Source organism: Cajanus cajan, chromosome 7 (genome assembly GCF_000230855.2).
Source record: "Cajanus cajan strain Asha chromosome 7, NIPB_CcT2T_4, whole genome shotgun sequence".
NCBI lineage: Eukaryota > Viridiplantae > Streptophyta > Magnoliopsida > Fabales > Fabaceae > Cajanus > Cajanus cajan.
Window position 1 is genome coordinate 51,824,694 of NC_138523.1, and position 19,699 is coordinate 51,844,392.

The 19,699-nt window shown below is 35.0% G+C and overlaps 1 protein-coding gene across 2 annotated transcripts; it reads right to left on the reverse strand.

Moving 5' to 3' along the window:
* Positions 1-1,013: 1,013 nt before the first annotated feature.
* SOL1 (carboxypeptidase D) lies at positions 1,014-14,573 on the reverse strand. 2 transcript variants are annotated; one of them, XM_020368100.3, is made up of 15 exons: positions 14,367-14,573; positions 13,677-13,743; positions 13,463-13,558; positions 13,231-13,261; positions 13,068-13,124; positions 12,081-12,176; positions 11,370-11,492; positions 10,876-10,980; positions 10,546-10,592; positions 5,248-5,373; positions 5,053-5,155; positions 3,716-3,778; positions 2,423-2,506; positions 1,820-1,883; positions 1,014-1,471 (listed from the first exon to the last, which is right to left on the reverse strand). In XM_020368100.3, exons 1-15 carry the CDS (start codon positions 14,479-14,481, stop codon positions 1,170-1,172), a joined length of 1,479 nt encoding a protein of 492 aa, XP_020223689.1. In that variant the 5' UTR covers positions 14,482-14,573; the 3' UTR covers positions 1,014-1,169. The 2 variants fall into 2 exon arrangements, with proteins under 2 accessions (XP_020223689.1, XP_020223688.1); XM_020368099.3 differs by having other exon boundaries at positions 13,677-13,746; positions 14,367-14,572.
* Positions 14,574-19,699: the final 5,126 nt, after the last annotated feature.

Sequence of the window (19,699 nt, forward strand, 5' to 3'; positions counted from 1 at the left end):
GCAGTTCTGCACCACCTTAATTAATGTATGGCTTTGAGATAAGAAGGTTTGGATTTCGGGGCGGGGCGATCCTCAAAACATTAAAAATTCATAACTTATTTAATGGATACTATTAATTTGATGAAACACCGATTGATAAAATAATAAAAGATAATATTCAACACTGGAATTACACACAATACATTACACTAGTCCTAGAGACAAAAGTCCCCTGTTACACAAATACAACATGCTTGCTGTCTCAGACAATTCAAAGTGTATTCCCTGCCCACAAACCGAAAATTACTTCACACATCCTTTATTACACAACCTATAATCAGATATATATTCCTGATACATAACTATCGCCAGTTATTTTCAATACATGACTGCCATTTTGCAGTTTCTGATGCAAAACTAACTACTGACAGTAATTTCTACACATAACTGTCATATTGGAGTCAGAAAAAAAAGTAAACTGATTTTCTAAGAATTAGTTTCTGCACGCAACACTCCTAACTCTCGGTTCCTATGGTTATTAATATTGGGTTATAAATTAGAATTGTCCATCTACATATCAAGGTTTTATTTTTATTTATTTTTCTCACTCAAAAGGTGCGTGCAGCAAAATATCCACTAATTTTGTTAATGACTGATCTTTGCAACAAAAAAAAAAAAAAAATCTTGAATGATCATCTTCAATAGTCTCTTTTCTTGACTACAAATTTTTTTTTATAAATTTGAGACCTTACTTAAAAGACTTAATCCAATTTTACCCTGAATAATAACTTGATATTTACATCCATTAGTTTATTTTGACAATTATTTTCTCACGAGATTGAGAAATTTCTTTTCTTTTAACTAGGTTATCATTAACAACATAGGGTTAATCTCATTGATATACTATTCTTTAGTTGTCCACGCTAATGCAATTGAATACCTTTAGGCAATGTTCTTTTAGTTTCTTTTTTCATCCGCGCTCTTCATTTTTTAAGAATAGAAGCAATCAACAACATGAACTAACATTATGCATCTGCAGAAATATTCATATTTTAATTTCTTCAAACAAAAACATTCGTAAATTGAATTTACGCTAGCCATCTGCAGAAATCTTTACATGGAAAAAGGTTTAATTTCTTTACCCTCCTTAATATACAACAAAATTTAATACAAACAACGCATCAATAGCCTCAAACCTCAACAGTTCTTTTTGGCCCCGTTAACTGTCTGCTTGGTGAGCATTTAACTTTTGCTCTCCTCTGAAATAATAAAAATAAAAATCCTAAAACAACAATCAAAACAAAGTAAACTTCCAAGTGAGCTCCCCCAAGAAACTGAACAAATTCTTGTTTGCAGTTGCAATCATAGACATTTTGTAGTACACTCCATTTGTGGCTTACTTCAGGGTCAAGAACAAAATCCAACGTCACAGGCCCTTCATCCAACCAAATAGTTGTATTCTTTGATTTGTAGCCAGGCATTGTTGCCACAACTGCAATTTAAATTGAGAGATCGATTACAAATATTCACAGAAATTTATGTAATTTAAGGTAAAAAATAAATCAGGATATTGTCATCTGGGTTGCGATGAAATCTATATCAAAATCAGGAAATTTCCACTTATGAAAGGTGTAATCTGAATTCCCTTTGTGTTCAATTTAGTGCCCAAAGTTTCGTATGAATTCACTTAATTGGAATAACACGGAACTTTACGTCTTTTTATTTGATATAATAATTTATTTAACTTGGTCTTCAGACAACTTAAGAACCTACCAAGATTTCACTAAATCATGAGAATTTCATTTTTTATAGTTTAATTATTTGAATTATATTATAATACCTTGATATTTATCTCTTGGGGCAAGTAGGCGATGATAGTCACCAAAAGTTTTTCCAGCTCTAACCTGTTATTCCAGAAAAATAGCAGACCCAAATTACATCATCGAAGTGAAGCTTAAAATCAAGCATGCAGTTGAGAAATATCAAGAATTGAAGCAAATGGGAGAAAAAATCCATATTTCATAGGCCAATTGAAACATGAAGTCTTAACTTAATAACATTTTTCTCTAATAAATCAAACAGTCATATGCAGTACTACTACAGATCAGCATTGTAAGAAAAGGCAATGCTGGGATGTGGGAAAATAATTTTACAGAAGCTTGAAAATGTAAACTCAATTCTTTAGAATGTCATGTCATATAATTAGCTTCTAAAAAGTCAAACACGAAATGCTCATTTAAATAAACACATTCCATGTCATGGGGTCAGATTAGTCCTTGTGATTGATTCATGCTATTTTTAGTGGTAAAAATGTAGGAAGATTGGGAATTCATAGTTCATAAAAAATTTATTTCATCATCTAATTGAACGAAAATGTGCAGATACATACTTCCAAAAATGGAAAATACAGAACAAACATGCAAACAAATAGTTTGACACGTACCGAGTAATTTATTCCACCGACAGTTATAGATCCTGGTAATGGCCTTCCATCGCCTGAAGAATATATTCTTCCATGCACTCCTGTCTAGAGAGTAGAAAACAAATAGGTAATTAATCTAATAAAAAGCAAAGGCGCCTTAAACATAGATAAATATGAGAATCTGATAACACATCCCCAATGCATATTTTGAAATATAATGTAAAAAGGTCATATTTTTAACCAAAAAAATATAGCAGAAGGAATAAAATAAACCTAAGCCCCATAAACAAAACAATGGAAATGTCAGTCAAATATTATTGCACATCTATTTCAAGCATTTTGAAACTGAATCTTTTAGGTTTCCTTTTATGTTTGCAAAAATTGAAGGGAAGAATAAGATGTGTTGGAAACCAAAGGAAAGGCAGTGTCTGCCAAACTTCACTGTGCACATGGTAGGAATAACTTCACTGTGCTGAAGCCCCTATAAACTTTCCTTTTCCTTGTGCATTTTGCCCTTTAAACATATTCTGAGTAGATAATCTCATAAAAATAACTTCACAGCCTTAGTTAGTAACTTGGGATTAATAGTATAAAGGCTACACGAAACAGTAGATTAGTAGTTTTTGTTATGGCATGAGTAAGAATTCATAGAAGCTTATGTGATCCTCTGTCAGGATACATCAACAAAACGTAAATATGTTTTGGAATTTTCTGTTTGAACGGAATCTGAAGAAGGGTGAGAGTAATTTCTTTGATATGCCTGCTTGCATTTGATGTGGATTCTCTAGTGTAAAATGTAATTGTGATGATGGAAGATGTTCAGTTTCCATTAGGGAGAACTTGGGAGTTGGGATTAAAAACTTCTACTCCCTTATTCTTGTTTTTGTCTTCAGCCAGTCTCTATCTTCATTCTCCACTCCATGTGCACAAAGGTAATATAATTTTAACAGTCAAAAGAAAATATGATTTTAATACTGGGAACCATTGAAATAGTAGCCATTATAGTCAATTGAATGTAATATAATTCGTTGAATATAGTTGTATTAGCATTTAGCAGTGTTATCAAACTACACACTTGTACAACACTGCAAAGAGCCTCATTCTCTTTGTAAATAAAACTGATACATAAAGGTCCGGGACTCAGGGTTACTTCAATACAACTATACATTCACTCTGCTGTGTTGTCTCCTACACCATCTCTCAAATATTTATATGAACCATTCAAGGACTCTTAAAAATTCAGAAGCAAAAGGACAGGATATACATTTCACATTAATGCTTTAGGTGTAAAGCATATAAACAGAAACAGCATACCTTCACCAGGCTTGCCACAAGATTAAGCATGCTCATTTTGTTGTATCTCCAAAGAATAGGAAGCTGCATATTAACAAAGTAAACAGGTGTCATCATAAGAAACTTTTCATAGTGGCAAGTAAAAACCAATAATATGTACTCTGTAGATGCCAATCATGCAAACAAGTATCTGACAGATACTTGGAATTAGGTTAAAATAATGGACAACAAGCTCTTTACAATTAGAGGTAACACTCTATTGAGACTGAAATTACAAAAAGAAAATGCAGGGAAGTAAAGGAAATTTTGAAGATACACAGAATATTCCACCCTCCCAAAACTCCTCCACCTTATTCATTCTTGCTTACCCTCCCTCTCTTCCTCTTTCTCCTTTTAATCATTTTTTAATAGAGTTTGCACTTCACTCCTCCCCACCTTGTCAAAATTCTATTTCCATAGTGAATATCCCTTTAAGCCACCTTACTGTCAATGTGATTTCTAGTGCCTTAAGGCCATTACTTCTACATGCCTAATGGTATTTCATGCTTATGTTTGTCAAGAGCTAATAGAAGACAATGCAATAAAAAGAAACTGACACTGGAATAAATTATTATGGCATCAAACAATGGGTTTTCTGTTTAGATTATGTGTAACTATCGTCCAAATAAATACTACTTTCTGTGTAAACGGATGTGGAGAAAACTCCTAATCACTGACACTGGAGAATTTTTTTTTAATGATAGAGCAGATAAGATCTGGGTAAAAATATTAAAACTGAAACTGGATGAACATCTGTGTTGCTAAAACTTAGCTTTATTTATCTGTCAATGGAAATTCATCTGGCTTCAAACAGATCTACAAGTCAATGTCAGCTAAAAACATTCTCTTATCCTACTTGTTTTAACAATGGAAACTTTAAATTAAATGTTTGAATAATGTTAGAATGCATCTGAAGTTTCTGCGTCAGTTCTCAGTGGGACCTCTTATCCTATCTCGTAAGATTTTCTTGCTTTTTTCATGTTCTCTTGTAATAATTATTTTGGAAAATTACATTCTCACCCCAAGGTTTAACACAAATTCACTTGATACCTCCCATTTTTTGACCTTATACAAGCCTCCCTTAATTTATATAAAATCATATTACCGTATACCCTTTCCATTAACATAGACTTACCCAGATTTCTTGTGCATTTATATAGTAGATCAAGGAAGGTCAAAGTACTGTTAGAAAAGGAAAAAATATCAGGTGTGATTTCATTAAAACTCAACATGTGAGTGTAATTTGTCCTCATTATTTTGCCTTATTCCATATATATTTGTAATTTTAAAGACTGCTCAATTTAGAAGTTAGAACTAACCTCAGCAGCACTAGGCCATTTATCATCACTAATTTCCAAGGTCAACTCAAAACAGCCAGCATGAATATAGTTCCAATCTTGCATTCCCCCATATAGAGGGTACCTGCAGTGAGTACCATTTGTAAATTGTGAACATATTAAAAGGAAACAGACTTCAGTAATGAACAACTATGCAATACTTTCATATAACAATACCATGCTGCTCCATTTGTAATTCCACCGAGAAATTCCTTGCTTGAAGACATATTGTAATGAGAGTGACTATAGATACTTGCCATGAATCGAAATGCATCATCATCAGGACACCCATAGTACTTTGTCCTGTAATTTATTCCAGATTGGAAGCATATCAATATAAATCTCTACATAATGTAATGCACTGAAGATGGTCTGAACTCTGAAGGCAAGAGATAAACATCCGACATTATGTGTGTCCTAAAGTCATAGTTCCCTTGGTGTTGTTGACATTAGTATAAGGTCTGAAACTCGTATTGGTATCCAATGAAATTATTAATAACTTGGAATAACAAAAGATTTTACGGCCAGCAAAAAATCTTCAATCATAGCTTGGTAAGCATATTCCAACTTAATAAGTGATAACATTAAAACATAGCACTCACAAAATGTTAATAACTTAAAATAGAAAAAGATTGGACATCCAACTTGAGGAACAAAGATTGATCATATTCCAACTTAACAAGAAATAGCATCAAAATATAGCAGTCTTGATAGTTGGTAGAACAACCACCAAATGACATCATAATGTTCAGTTGTAAAACATGTCTATAGATGAGCTATTGACCTCCAAATTCTTAATAATTTCACTTATAGTTTTCCTTGGTTTCCCTTTGCCTCTAAAAATGGGGCTATCTTCCATCTGATTTACTCTCCTTATCAATGGCGTTTACAAGTCCTCTTCACACATGCCCAAACTACCTAAGGCAAGTTTCTACTATCTTTTCTACAATAGGTGCTGCTTCAACATTTTCTTTAATGCATTTATTCCTAATTCTATGTTGTCCTGTATGTATGTCTACTCATCCAATGCAACATTGTCCTCTCTGATACATTGGCTTTATTCTCTTGCTGGCTTTTTACCGTCCAACATTCAGATTCAAACAACATTGCAAGTCTTATAGCTGTCTGGTAAAGAATTTCCTTTTAGTAGAGAGAAAAAAAGGGGAGCTACTCAAATAACATTTATTTGTATTGTATAGTGTTAGAATAGCCTATGTATTTATTATTATTTCTTTTATTTGTCTGGTGTGTGTCTTAGACTCCTTGGGTCTCTTCCTCTTGTACTCAATATATTATATATAATGAAAAGGAGAGAAGTGTGGACTACACTATTTTTCTCAAATCTGAATCTTAAGTTGGTATCAGAGCGGGTCCGATCCCGCTCTGCCGTCCGCCGCTGTCCGCCGCCGTCCACCGCCGTCCGCCGCCGTCGGCCACCGTCCGCCGCCGTCGGCCACAACGAAATTCTCCGGCGAAGTTAGGGTTTGGTGCGCCTCTCTGAGCGCAACCCAACCCTGGTGGTTTTGGGAGCATCGGAGTCTCCACGCGCCTCCACGCGCCGCTCCAACTATCTGGTCAGTCACGCGCGTGTAGCTCACGCGCCGTCTTCTGGTCGCCGGAAGTCCACCGCGCCGCCACCGTTGTGCTCGCCTGAGCTTTCTGGGTCTGTTTCAGACCTCAGCTTAGTGTTCCAGTTGGTCGTTTTTGGTCTTGGTCACTGTTCATCTTCTCTTTGAGTTGCGGTTACTGTTCACCTTCTTCTTCGTATGGCATCTCCAGGTCAGGTTGAAGCTTCTGCAATGGTTTCTAGTCAAGGGAGAAGTGTTCGTCCTCAATGCTCATATTGCAAGAGGATAGGTCATATCCAAGAGAATTGTTATTCTCTTCATGGTTTTCCAAATCTGTCCAAGTCTAAGAAATTGAGGAAAACTGATAGAATGGTCCCTAAAGATGACTATCAGAAATATCTTCAATGGAAATCTATGAATCAAGCTCAATCTTTCTCTACCACTACTGTTTCTACCGCTTGTATTTCTCATTCAACTGCAAATCAAAGTCCATGGATCATTGATTCAGGAGCCTCTGATCACATAACTGGTAATAAGTCTATGTTTTCTACCATGTCCCCACTTAAATCCCCTCACCTTATTACCTTAGCAGATGGATCTAGAATTGCTCCCAAAGGAATTGGTCAAGTCTCTCTGTCTCCCTCATTAAATTTAAACTCTGTGTTGTTTGTTCCTAATTGTCCTTTCAACTTAATCTCTCTAAGTCAGTTAACCAAATCTTTAAATTGTTCAGTAACCTTTAATTCTGAATCTTTTGTTATTCAGGAACGTGGTACGGGTCGGAAGATTGGTGCAGGACATGAATCTAGTGGTCTCTACTATTTTGAAACACAACCACTTGTGTCTTGTGTTGCTGTTTTGTCTCCCAAGCTCTTGCATGATCGTTTGGGTCACCCAAGTCTATCCAAGCTGAAACTCTTGGTTCCTAATCTTAAAAATTTAGAAGAGTTAGGTTGTGAATCATGTCAATTAGGCAAACATGTTAGGTCGTCTTTTCCCAAGCAAACCGATAAGAGATGTAACTCAATTTTCAACACCATTCATTCTGATATTTGGGGTCCAAGTCGTGTAACATCTTTTGGTTTCAGATATTTTATAACATTTATTGATGAATTTTCTCGATGTACTTGGTTATACCTAATGAAAGATCGTTCTGAACTGTTGTCTATTTTCATGTCCTTCTTCAATGAGATCAAAAACCAGTTTGGGAGGATAATTAAAATTTTTAGAAGTGACAATGCTAAAGAGTATTTCTCTTCTGAATTGTCCTCTTTCCTATCCTCACAGGGTATCTTACATCAGTCTACATGTCCACATACACCCCAACAAAATGGAATAGCGGAAAGGAAAAATAGGCATCTTGTGGAGACTGCACGCACCCTAATGCTCAATGCAAATGTTCCAGTACATCATTGGGGTGAAGCAATCCTCACTTCTTGTTTTTTAATAAACAGAATGCCCTCTTCTTCCCTTGAAAATAAAATCCCTTACTCCATTATTTATCCTAAGGAACCCTTGTTTCATGTCTCACCTCGAGTCTTTGGGTGTACTTGTTTTGTCCATAATGTCTCTCCTGGTTTGGATAAACTATCTGCTAGAGCCATTAAGTGTGTTTTCTTAGGCTATTCCCGTCTTCAAAAAGGGTATAAGTGTTACTCTCCAGAGACCAGAAAATTCTACATGTCTGCAGATGTCACCTTCTTTGAACAAACTCCTTTTTTCTCACGCACCACTCATGATTCTCTTTCAGTACAACAGGTGCTACCAGTTTGTTCTCACGATTCCATTCCACCTCAAGTTTCACTTCATAACCAAGAGGTTACTCAGTCTATTATTCCTGAAACTACTCCTATTCAAGCTACTCCACCTCCTCTTGTCACATATCAACGTCGACCACGACAAATTGATCCAACATTACCTGAAGAGTCACCGGTTTCATGTCCTTCACCATCAGATGTCCCCGCTACGGATCCTAGTGAGGCTAACTCAGGATGGCCCATTGCTCTTCGAAAAGGTATTCGGTCTACTCGAAACCCTCATCCTATTTATAATTTTTTGAGTTATCATCGTGTATCCCCCTTGTATTTCTCCTTTATCTCTTCTATATCTCCTCTTACCATTCCTAAAAATGTTCATGAGGCTCTTGGTCATCCTGGATGGAGACAAGCTATGATTGCTGAAATGCAAGCTCTTGAGCATAGTGGTACATGGGAGCTAGTTCCTCTTCCTCCTGGGAAACGACCAGTTGGATGCAGATGGGTCTATGCTATTAAGGTTGGCCCTGATGGTACAATTGATCGACTCAAAGCCCGATTGGTGGCAAAGGGATATACTCAGGTTTACGGCCTTGACTATAGTGACACTTTCTCTCCTGTGGCCAAGCTTCCTACTGTTCGTCTCTTTCTTGCTATGGCAGCTATTCGTCATTGGCCTCTCCACCAATTAGACATTAAAAATGCTTTTCTCCATGGTGAGTTGGAGGAGGAAATTTACATGGAGCAACCTCCTGGATTTGTTGCTCAGGGGGAGTCTGGTTTAGTTTGTAAATTGCGAAGATCTCTTTATGGCCTCAAACAATCTCCTCGAGCTTGGTTTGGAAAATTTAGTCATGTTGTACAGGAATTTGGGCTTAAAAGAAGTGAAGCAGACCACTCAGTTTTCTACTGGCATACTTCACCTGGGAGATGTGTTTATTTGATTGTTTATGTGGATGACATTGTGATTACAGGAAACGATGTATCTACAATCTCTCAATTGAAGAAACATTTGTTTAACCATTTTCAGACCAAAGATTTGGGACATCTAAAATATTTTCTTGGTATCGAGGTTGCCCAATCAAAGGAAGGCATTGTGATCTCTCAAAGGAAGTATGCTTTGGACATTTTGGAGGAAACAGGCATGACTAATTGCAGACCCATTGATAGTCCTATGGATCCTAACCAAAAGCTAATGACTAATCAAGGTGAACCGTTCGCAGATCCAGAAAGGTATAGGAGATTGGTTGGAAAACTCATTTACCTTACAATTACAAGACCTGATCTCTCTTTTGCAGTGGGGATTGTTAGTCAGTTCATGCAGGCTCCTCATATCGATCATTGGAATGCTGTTTTGCGTATTCTTAGGTATATCAAAAAGGCTCCAGGACAAGGATTACTGTATGAGGATAAAGGAGACAGTAGGATTTCTGGATACTGTGATGCTGATTGGGCAGGATGTCCTATAGATCGACGTTCCACTACTGGTTACTGTGTATTCCTAGGTGGAAATCTCATATCTTGGAAGAGTAAAAAGCAAAATGTTGTTGCCCGATCCAGTGCTGAGGCTGAATATCGTGCTATGGCCTTAATTACTTGTGAGCTTATGTGGATTAAGCAACTTCTTCAAGAGTTAAAATTTTGTGAAGACCATCCAATGAAATTGTATTGTGATAATCAGGCTGCGCTCCACATTGCTTCCAATCCAGTATTTCATGAGAGAACCAAACATATAGAAGTTGACTGTCATTTTGTTAGAGAAAAGTTGTTGTCTAAGGAAATTGTCACTGAATTTGTCACATCCAATGAACAACTTGCAGATGTTATGACTAAGTCATTGAGGGGGCCTCGCATTCAGTTTTTATGTTCCAAGCTTGGTGCATACAACCTATATGCTCCAGCTTGAGGGGGAGTGTTAGAATAGCCTATGTATTTATTATTATTTCTTTTATTTGTCTGGTGTGTGTCTTAGACTCCTTGGGTCTCTTCCTCTTGTACTCAATATATTATATATAATGAAAAGGAGAGAAGTGTGGACTACACTATTTTTCTCAAATCTGAATCTTAAGTTATAGGAAAGACACATAATAGGTTGCAAAGTAGACACAAAATGAAAATTAAATAATGTGGAATGATACAAAGTATTTTACCACCTTTTATCTTCGGAACCATCCCATGGATAATTTGCAACAAGTGCACCCTGAGATTAAAAAAACACCATTAATGAACAAATTCTGTAGATAAATAAGAAAATTACAAATAAAGATGAACTATAATCAATTCTACAAGACAACTATTCAGGTTTACTTCACATACATTGGGCCTTTTAAACCATAGAATGAAAAAAAATGATTGTCAGTGAAGAAATGACCTCAAGCTATGTAAACACCAGAAACAAACAGTTTGGCCCAAAGTAGACATAACAAAATTAAATAAATAAATAAATCAAGCAAACTATTGTGTGAATTCCAAAGAATTAATACCCCATGCAAAGTGGCAGATGCTGTGAATCGTATATCTCTCAACCAATTCATTATTGCTCTTGTTTCAGGTTGCCGGGAATCCTCGTCATCATTTATAAAAAAGAACTGTTGTTTCATTTGAGACATAGTAGGTCAATGTTTATATGATCTCTAGCAAGAAATAGCAGTAATTATAACAAATAACATGATATACAAAGTGTCACTTTAAATTAAAAGGTAAAAATATGTATAATCCACATCCGAAAAGTAAAAGCTCATGCTTCTAATATTAAAATCATCATTTAAATTTAAATAAATTTATGTAATTACATTTATAAATGTTAATCAAGTATTAGAATGATCTTATGACCAAAATAGTAAAATCTCAGTCTTAAAAGTGAAAACATGAACAATGATTCTAATACTAGAATTTGATTTCAAATCATCAATGAACTTCAATCAATTTCATCAACATACTGTACACAGATTATTTGTACAAAAAAACATATACATACCTGATCAGGAAAATCCCGATTCAGATCAATATTATTAGCATTACCACGCTTTCTTAAACTAAATCCATCAGGGTTCATTGATGGAAGTAAATGAAGGTGAACATTTTCCACAATCAATGTCGCCTGAAACATTTCACAAAAGTCAGACATTGTAAAAGAAAAAACTGAGTCATAAAAAGAAAATTAGTGTCACTGGAAAATGCAAGATATGATTACTGAAGCTGATTAACTGAGTTCCAATATATAGAAAATATAGTTCACGTAATCATTTTTATTCATTAAATAAACTTGTAAAACATAAATAGTCTTTTCACGTTCATTCATCTCAAGTTTGAAATTGAAATGAATGGAGTCTTCCATCCTCTGGGATTTTTCATGAAATAAATTTGACTAGTGGATATATAGCAGAATGTAAAAGTAAGGAATTTTTTCTTAATAAATTTGACCGATGATTTTCTTTCTATATTTTTTCTTAATAAAAGTTTCAATACAGGAAAAAAATAAGGAGATTGTTATCAGGCTGTAGAATAATTTTGTCTTGGCCAGTCACGAGAGTTTGTGTGCTCAATAATAGATATTGCAACAGTTTATAAGTTCAAAAATTAGCCGAAGTATCAGAAAAATAACAGTGAAGGCACATGTCTATCATGCACAACAAACACAGGGAAAGAGATCATAATGTATTTGTGCAAATAAAGGAAAGGAAAATACCAAAGGATCTTTCAAATGGTTATCACATAACCAATTGGCCAAAAATATAAGAAGCTCACGTCCCACAGGTTCATCACCATGCACATTTCCAATATACTGCATCAGTTTTATATTGGTCATAATACAAGGCTACAGAATATTCTCAGGAAATTAATTAACACAGAGAAGTAAATATGGCATAGAGCACAAAAATCATAGCTGAAAAAGAAAAACACAACTAATTCATATATGAGTAAAAAATCCAATAAAAGAATAATTTATTAAGAGAAAATGCAACAACATTTTATTAAGCCATATGTACAAAAACATAAACATCAAAGAAAAGAATAACTTAGTAATTTTTAAGATTATTTTGCATCTTATAACAGGTTAGCTGAGATCATTACTTTAGAGGGGTGTTGAACATGGAGTGGGATTATCATGACAGATGTCTTTTACACACTTATAAGCCAATGGTTTCTTTTAGACTTCAAATCCTTGAATTATTCAATCACTTACCCCAATAAACTCCTGCCAGTTCAGTAAATTGATGCATGCATAATGCATTGGTGTTCCTAATAAAGAACAAAAAGAATTTGGAACATTACAATGTTGCAATCTATATTCAACAAACAAATCTCTGTATAATTGCCTCCAGCATCAAATTATCATGAGAAGTATCCCGTATGACACGGAAAGGAGAATTAGTGAACATAAATTCTAAAGTTATTACAGAGGTATTCCCACATAATACTATAGTTTATCTATTTTCAATGAAGTAATCAACTTTAGTACAGTGTAAAAAGGAAAGAGAATCAAGGGATTAAGATAAGTTGAAAAGCTATGTCAATATGCTGGTGTCCATTCCTACTATTCAATATGTCATTATATTATATTCTAACTTAAAATTTCAAATTGTCAAATATTTCCCAGTCAAAAGCAGCAAAGTTGAAATAAAAAAATATCATAAGCTAGTTGCATCACTGGTATTGGGTGGAAAACACTCACCTTAAATGCAGGTTTAGTTTCTTCATCACCTGGCTTGTCAGAAATCTCTATTGCCCACTATATGGAATGGAGGAAAACAAAAAAGTGACGACACTCACTTAAATGAAACTATTTAGATTCAAATGTAAGTTGCAAATGAATTTTAGAAAGAAAAAGAAATTACCAGTGGAACTCCATTTACACTCTTCCCAATACTGGTAGCCCATTCCAAGAATCCCTCAAAGAGAGAAACAAATTACAAGTCAGTTGAGCATCACAAGAAGCATGGTCTTTTCAAGAAGTTCATTTGTTCCAAGAAAAATAGTATTAATGAACATCAAGCTCTAATGTCCTTTGTTAGGCATAAATGGAGATAGACAATTAAGAAATAAGCACTTAAAGGTATAAGGAATCACCTGTATATCCTAGAAATGTTGCTGCATCTCTGTCCAAATTCTTTGATTGCCAATTCAAGGTCGGCATTAGACATATATCCTTGTGCCAAATCAACACTGCAAAAGAAAATAAATAGATAAATAAACAAAAAAAAGTGAAACGTACTATTAGAATTTAAATGCAGAACATAGCAATAACTAAATCATAATTGGTCAAAAGATCCATTATGATTACCTTGTCTGAGCCCGAGACTCATCCTCTAACAAACGCCTTGCAAGGCTTGCATTGCTACATTTATTGACTTCTGATACAAACATAAACATGCAGTTAGAAACTTCAAATTCAAAATTCCACTTTTCAAGCTACACAGCTAACGTCATCAAACTAATTATCACAACCATGCAGATTCTGCCCCCCCCCCCCCCCCCAAAGTCGTAATATTTCACTTCAAACTTCCAACGCAAAATAAATTTAAATAAAAATAAACTGAAAACATAAACCCAGATGCAAGTCAAGATTTCTTAGGCAATAAAAGGGTAGAGACAAAAGAAATTTCCAGTATCATCCAATCAGAACATCATTAAATCCAAAATCATTTTTTATTTGGGTCCATCGATATCATGCAGTATCCACAGCAGACAATCAAAAACTAATTTGAGCTAGTAGGACGTAAATACCGTTGACAAGCATTATTTTAACACAAACATGAATGTCATAAAATAAAAACCTCCAAATCTTGAATATAGTTATTACAACTTAATTACTGATGGAGCCAAATTAGGAGCTTCAGATTGATTGATCCAAGAATTAAAAAAATAAAAACTGAAATCTCCGAGAACCCATTTCTTTCCTTATCTTAAGTAGATTAAAAAACCAAAAAAAAAAATTACAAAGAAAATGCATAGTTTGAGATGCAAAGAAGACCTGAAGCAACAAGGGTTTTTTGCAAGGAACCCTTGGCAAAAGAAGGGGAAATTGTGGAAGCAAAGAGGACAAGAAAGAAAAGCAGGTTCATGTTCATGTTCTTGTTCATAACCATGGACGATGATGATTAACGATGTCGGGTTCAGGCATCAGGCTTAAGGTTGTTTGTTTGTTAAGTTCTGATTTATCGGTGTCACTCACGTGACGTGAAAATTTGAAATTTTCATATTCAAGAAATGTTATCACTTTTCTCTCCTTTTTGGGCTGTAAACATAAGCTGGAAGATACAACTTCCTACTATATGTGGGCTGCCCCATTCAATCATCACCTATTTATGACTTTAGAAGGCCCATCAGGTTTTCATTTATTCTTTGTAAAAACTACTTTTCGTATCATATAAAGCCATTTTCACCTTTACAAACTTGTTAATTGATTTTTTTTTTTCAAATAAACTTTATGCTAAAAACAGTTCTCTTCTACAAAAAAAAATAATATATTATGAGCCATTTTGCTTTATTAATAATATATCAGTGGCCTGGAAATTTTCTTTACTACATCATTAAGTGTGTGAAATAACTAGTGCAAGACTATTTTAATTTAAACACTCGTCTTAAATTCAAAGTATTATCTATAGAATAAAGACATTTATAGTCTACACAAAAAAATAATGACATGAATATTTCACCAACTTAAGTGTGAGTCTTCTCGTACATGAAAATATTTAAATATGTGACTTAGGGATAGGCATGGCAACGGGGCGGGGTAGGGGCGGGTTTTACGTTTCCCCCGCCCCCGCAAATTTAAACCGCCCTCGCTCCCGCCCCAATACTTGTCGGGGGTAAAATCTAGGTCCCCATCCCCGTTCCCGGCGGGGTTCGGGTTTCCCCGCCCCCGCTCCTATATTTTTTCTTCTTTTTTTTTTAAATAAATATGAACAATTTTAAAATAAAAAATAAAAAAAAAGTAAAATAATATAAATTTTTACATATAAATATTTCTAATTTTAGTTTATATATATATAAATAATTTTTTAATTATATTATTAAGCGGGACGGGGGCGGGGGCGGGGGGCGGGGGCGGGTATGGGGGCGAGGGCGGGATGGGTATTAACATCCCCGTCCTCGCCCCTGCCCCCGATTTTATCAATCGGAGAAAATTCGAATCCGAACCCGAACTCGATAAACACGAGTTTTCCCCATCTAAATCGGGATGGGTTCGGGCGGGTACCCACGAGCGCGGGTTAGATTGCTATGCCTTTACAAACATGTGTTTAGCAACTTTATTTACTTGAGAAAAAAAGAGACAAGATAGGACAAAACTAATTGTCACGTTTGATTTTTAAATTTGTTATGGACAAAACAAAATAAATAACGAAAGACAAAATAAAAGTATAAAAACTTATAAATCATTTTGTCACGCTTCGATTTTTTATCTAGTCCATGATAAAATTAAAATCCATAGTGTCCGTGTAATCCCTTTCTCCTACGCTCCCACTTCCTTTCCTTTGGCATGTCCTTAAGCTCTCACTTCTTGCATTTTCCTTTCTCGCATGTTTTTCTCTTAATTATTCTCTTGTTTGTGTCGTGCATCGAGTATCAAGTAACATACTACACAAAAAATTGTAATGTGAGTCAACTAGTTCTTACATATTATTCTACTTGTCACGTACTTCAATGTGTATTAAATGGATCCTTAGTCATGCGTATTATTTTTGTTGGGTATTGGGCTCCCTTCCTATGTGGAGAAAAGGCACAAAAGTTGAGAAGCCCAATTTTGTCTCACTTAAAAACCAAGTGGAGAGGGGTCTCTTAGGAATGATGAGCAACATGGTGATGTTGATGATCAACAGAATGGAGATGTATTAGAAGTTCCAATTGATGATGCTCAAGAGGAACATGATATGGTACATGATGATGATCTTGATAATGCTCATGAATTACCACAACTCCCTCCTAGGAGGTCTAACAGGTTGAGACACTCGTCTTCCAAGTATTCTTCTGATGAGTATGTGACCTTGACTGATGGAGGTGAACCTGAGTGTTTTGAAGAGGCTTTGGAAAGTGAAGAAAAGCAACAGTGGTTGGATGCAATGCAAGATGAGATGAAATCCTTGCATGATAATCACACTTATGACTTGGTGAAATTGCCTAAGGGTAAGATGGCCTTAGAGAACAGGTGGATTTTCAGGGTAAAACAAGAAAGTAATTCTACATCTCCGAGGTACAAAGCCAGATTAGTGGTGAAAGGGTTTAGACAAAGAAAGGGTGTTGATTTCAATGAGATTTTCTCACCTGTGGTAAAGATGTCATCCATTAGAACTGTATTAAGTTTAGCTGCTACTCTTGATTTAGAGGTTGAGCAGATGGATGTGAAGACAAATTTCCTTCATGGTAATTTGGAGGAAGAGATTTACATGAAACAACCCAATGGTTTTCTTGTTGAAGGCAAAGAAGACTATGTGTGTAGGTTGAGAAAAAGCCTATATGGTTTGAAGCAGGCTCTAAGACAGTGGTACAAGAAGTTTGAGTCTTTTATGTGTGAGCAAGGCTACAAGAAGACTACTTCTGATCATTGTGTCTTTGTTAAAAAGTTTTCTGATGATGACTTTATTATCCTGTTATTGTATGTTGATGACATGCTTATTATTGGGAAAGATGTTTCCAGGATTGACAGGTTAAAGAAGCAACTGGGCGAGTCATTTTCCATGAAAGACTTGGGAGCTGCTAAAAAGATTCTTGGTATTAGTATCACACGTGATAGAAAAGAAAAGAAGCTTTGGCTATCACAGGAGCACTACATTAAGAAGGTATTGTAGAGATTCTAGATGGAAAATTCTAAAGCAGTAAGCACTCCTCTTGCAGCTCATTTTAAATTGAGTGTTGAGCAAAGTCCTTCAAATGAAGCTGAGAAGACATATATGAGCAGAGTTCCTTATGCATCTGCGGTGGGTAGTTTGATGTATGCAATGGTATGTACAAGACCAGATATTGCATATGTTGTTGGTACAGTAAGTTGATTCTTATCAAATCCAGGTAGAGAGCATTGGAATGCTGTGAAATGGATTTTGAGGTATCTTCATGGTACTAGTGGTTTAAGGCTTTGTTTTGGAGGAGATAAGCCTACTTTGTTGGGTTACTCAGACTCAGATATGGCTGGAGATGTTGATTCTAGAAAGTCCACTTCGGGCTATTTGATTAACTTTGCAGGGGGAGCTGTAGCTTGGCAATCAAGACTACAGAGGTGTGTAGCATTATCTACTACAGAGGAAGAGTTCATTGCTATTACTGAAGCATGCAAGGAGTTGCTATGGTTGAAGAAATTCTTACAGGAGCTTGGTTTTGTGCAGGACAAGTACCCTTTATTTGTTGATAGTCAGAGTGTTATCCATCTTGGCAAGAATCCAACTTTCCATTCTAGGTCCAAACATATTGATGTAAGGTATCATTGGATACGTGATGCTTTGGATGCTAAGCTGTTGGAGTTGGCTAAAATTCATACTGATGATAATGGTGCTGATATGATGACTAAAGCATTACCAAGAGGAAAATTTGAAGTTTGCTGTGAGATCACCGGTTTGGCGGTTATCTCCACATAGTTGTGAGGGGGAGAGTTGTTGGGTATTGAGCTCCCTTCCTATGTGGAGAAAAGGCCCAAAAATTGAGAAGCCCAATTTTGTCTCACTTAAAAACCAAGTGGAGAGGGGTCTCTTAGGAAGAACAAGAGAGAGAGAAAATTACACAACCATCAGGGAGAGAAAGAAGAGAGAAAGAGAGCAAAAATTTGGTTCCCACACACAAAGCAGTTTCAGTAAAATTACGATCCCCACTTCGTTTACCGTTGGATCGGGCTGGAAATTTTACAGCAGGTTCTTAACACGATGATCTTCGTTTTTCCCGTTGGGATCGTGGATTGGAAGTCTGTGGTTAGAGAAATCAATTTCGTACAGTTGCTCTAATTTGAGGTTTCTTCTTCTTTATTCTTCAGTTGGAAAGCCTTGTTGCTTTAATATATCGGTTGGTTGTAAGCATTTGTTTATGCATTTGATTAGACTCTCTTGTACCCTAATTTGATCATAATGGAGCTTGATTGACTGGCTTGTGCCCGTGGGTTTTTACTTCTCACAATGAGAGGGTTTTCCCACGTTAAAAATATTTGTGTCTCTTTGTGATTATTTTCTACCATTTATTTGTTTGTTGCTCCTCGTTGATTTTTGCAAGTTGGGGGAATTATTTTCGCTGCGTACTTTGATACTCTTGATTATTCTATTGTTGTTTCCCTATCAATTTTAATGATTATTTTGTTACTTAAAACTTTTTTTTTTAAATCATATATATAAGATAACCTTATTCGAGTTGTGTAAGATATTAACTAACTATCTTTAATGTAGGAAAAAAAATACTTTTTTTAGAAATATTTCTAGCATTTTTTTTTTTGTTTTAAAATCAATTATGAACCAACATATCTAAACAATTTAATTATACGTGCAATAGATTTTTAATATAAATTTATGTAAATCTTAATTATCTAAACAAATTATTAGCGTCGAATTATGAGTTTCGATTTTGTTTTCTCTATTTACATATCAAATGTTTTTTAATATAGATTTTTATATCAAGTGGTATAATCATAATTATAATTTATGATTTTTTTTTCACTTGAATTTTCATCCATATACTTTGAGCTACGCCTGACTAACAAAGTCCATCCATGTTTCTCATTCAATTTCGGTCACTTCTCTTGTTTGCTTTTAGATGACATTGGAATTGATTCCGTCTAGTTGCAATAACTTTCTTATGTCGATTTTACCTATTGAATATATTGTTGTAAAAGGTTTCTGAGTTTTTTTTTTTTCTTCTTCTTTTGATAAATGATTGTTTTCTACATAATGCTTAAAATGACGCATGTTCAAAGAAATTAGGATAACCACTAGTTGCGATAAAACTGCAGTGCAACTTGTAAGATTTTTTTGATACCAAACTGCTTTTAAAGTGGATAAGATTGTATTCTTCTAAAGAAAATATACACAAATATATATCCCATTACAATTCAAAACGTTAATTGATTGGGTTTTTTTTTATAAATAAAAATAAAATTGTGGATTGCACTTCCTTTACAAAAGAAAGCTATTTTTCTCATATAACCTCACGCAGTCTACTCTCAAACTATTAACCCACAACATATTTTTAAAAAATCTGATAATCGTAATTTATCTGCTTACAAAGAAAAAAATACAAGGCCAAAAAGAACAATAAAATCAGATAAAATGAAGATTTAGGTAACAACAAGTCATTAGTCTAAGTATTGTTAAATTTGATTATCTTAAATAAGTTATT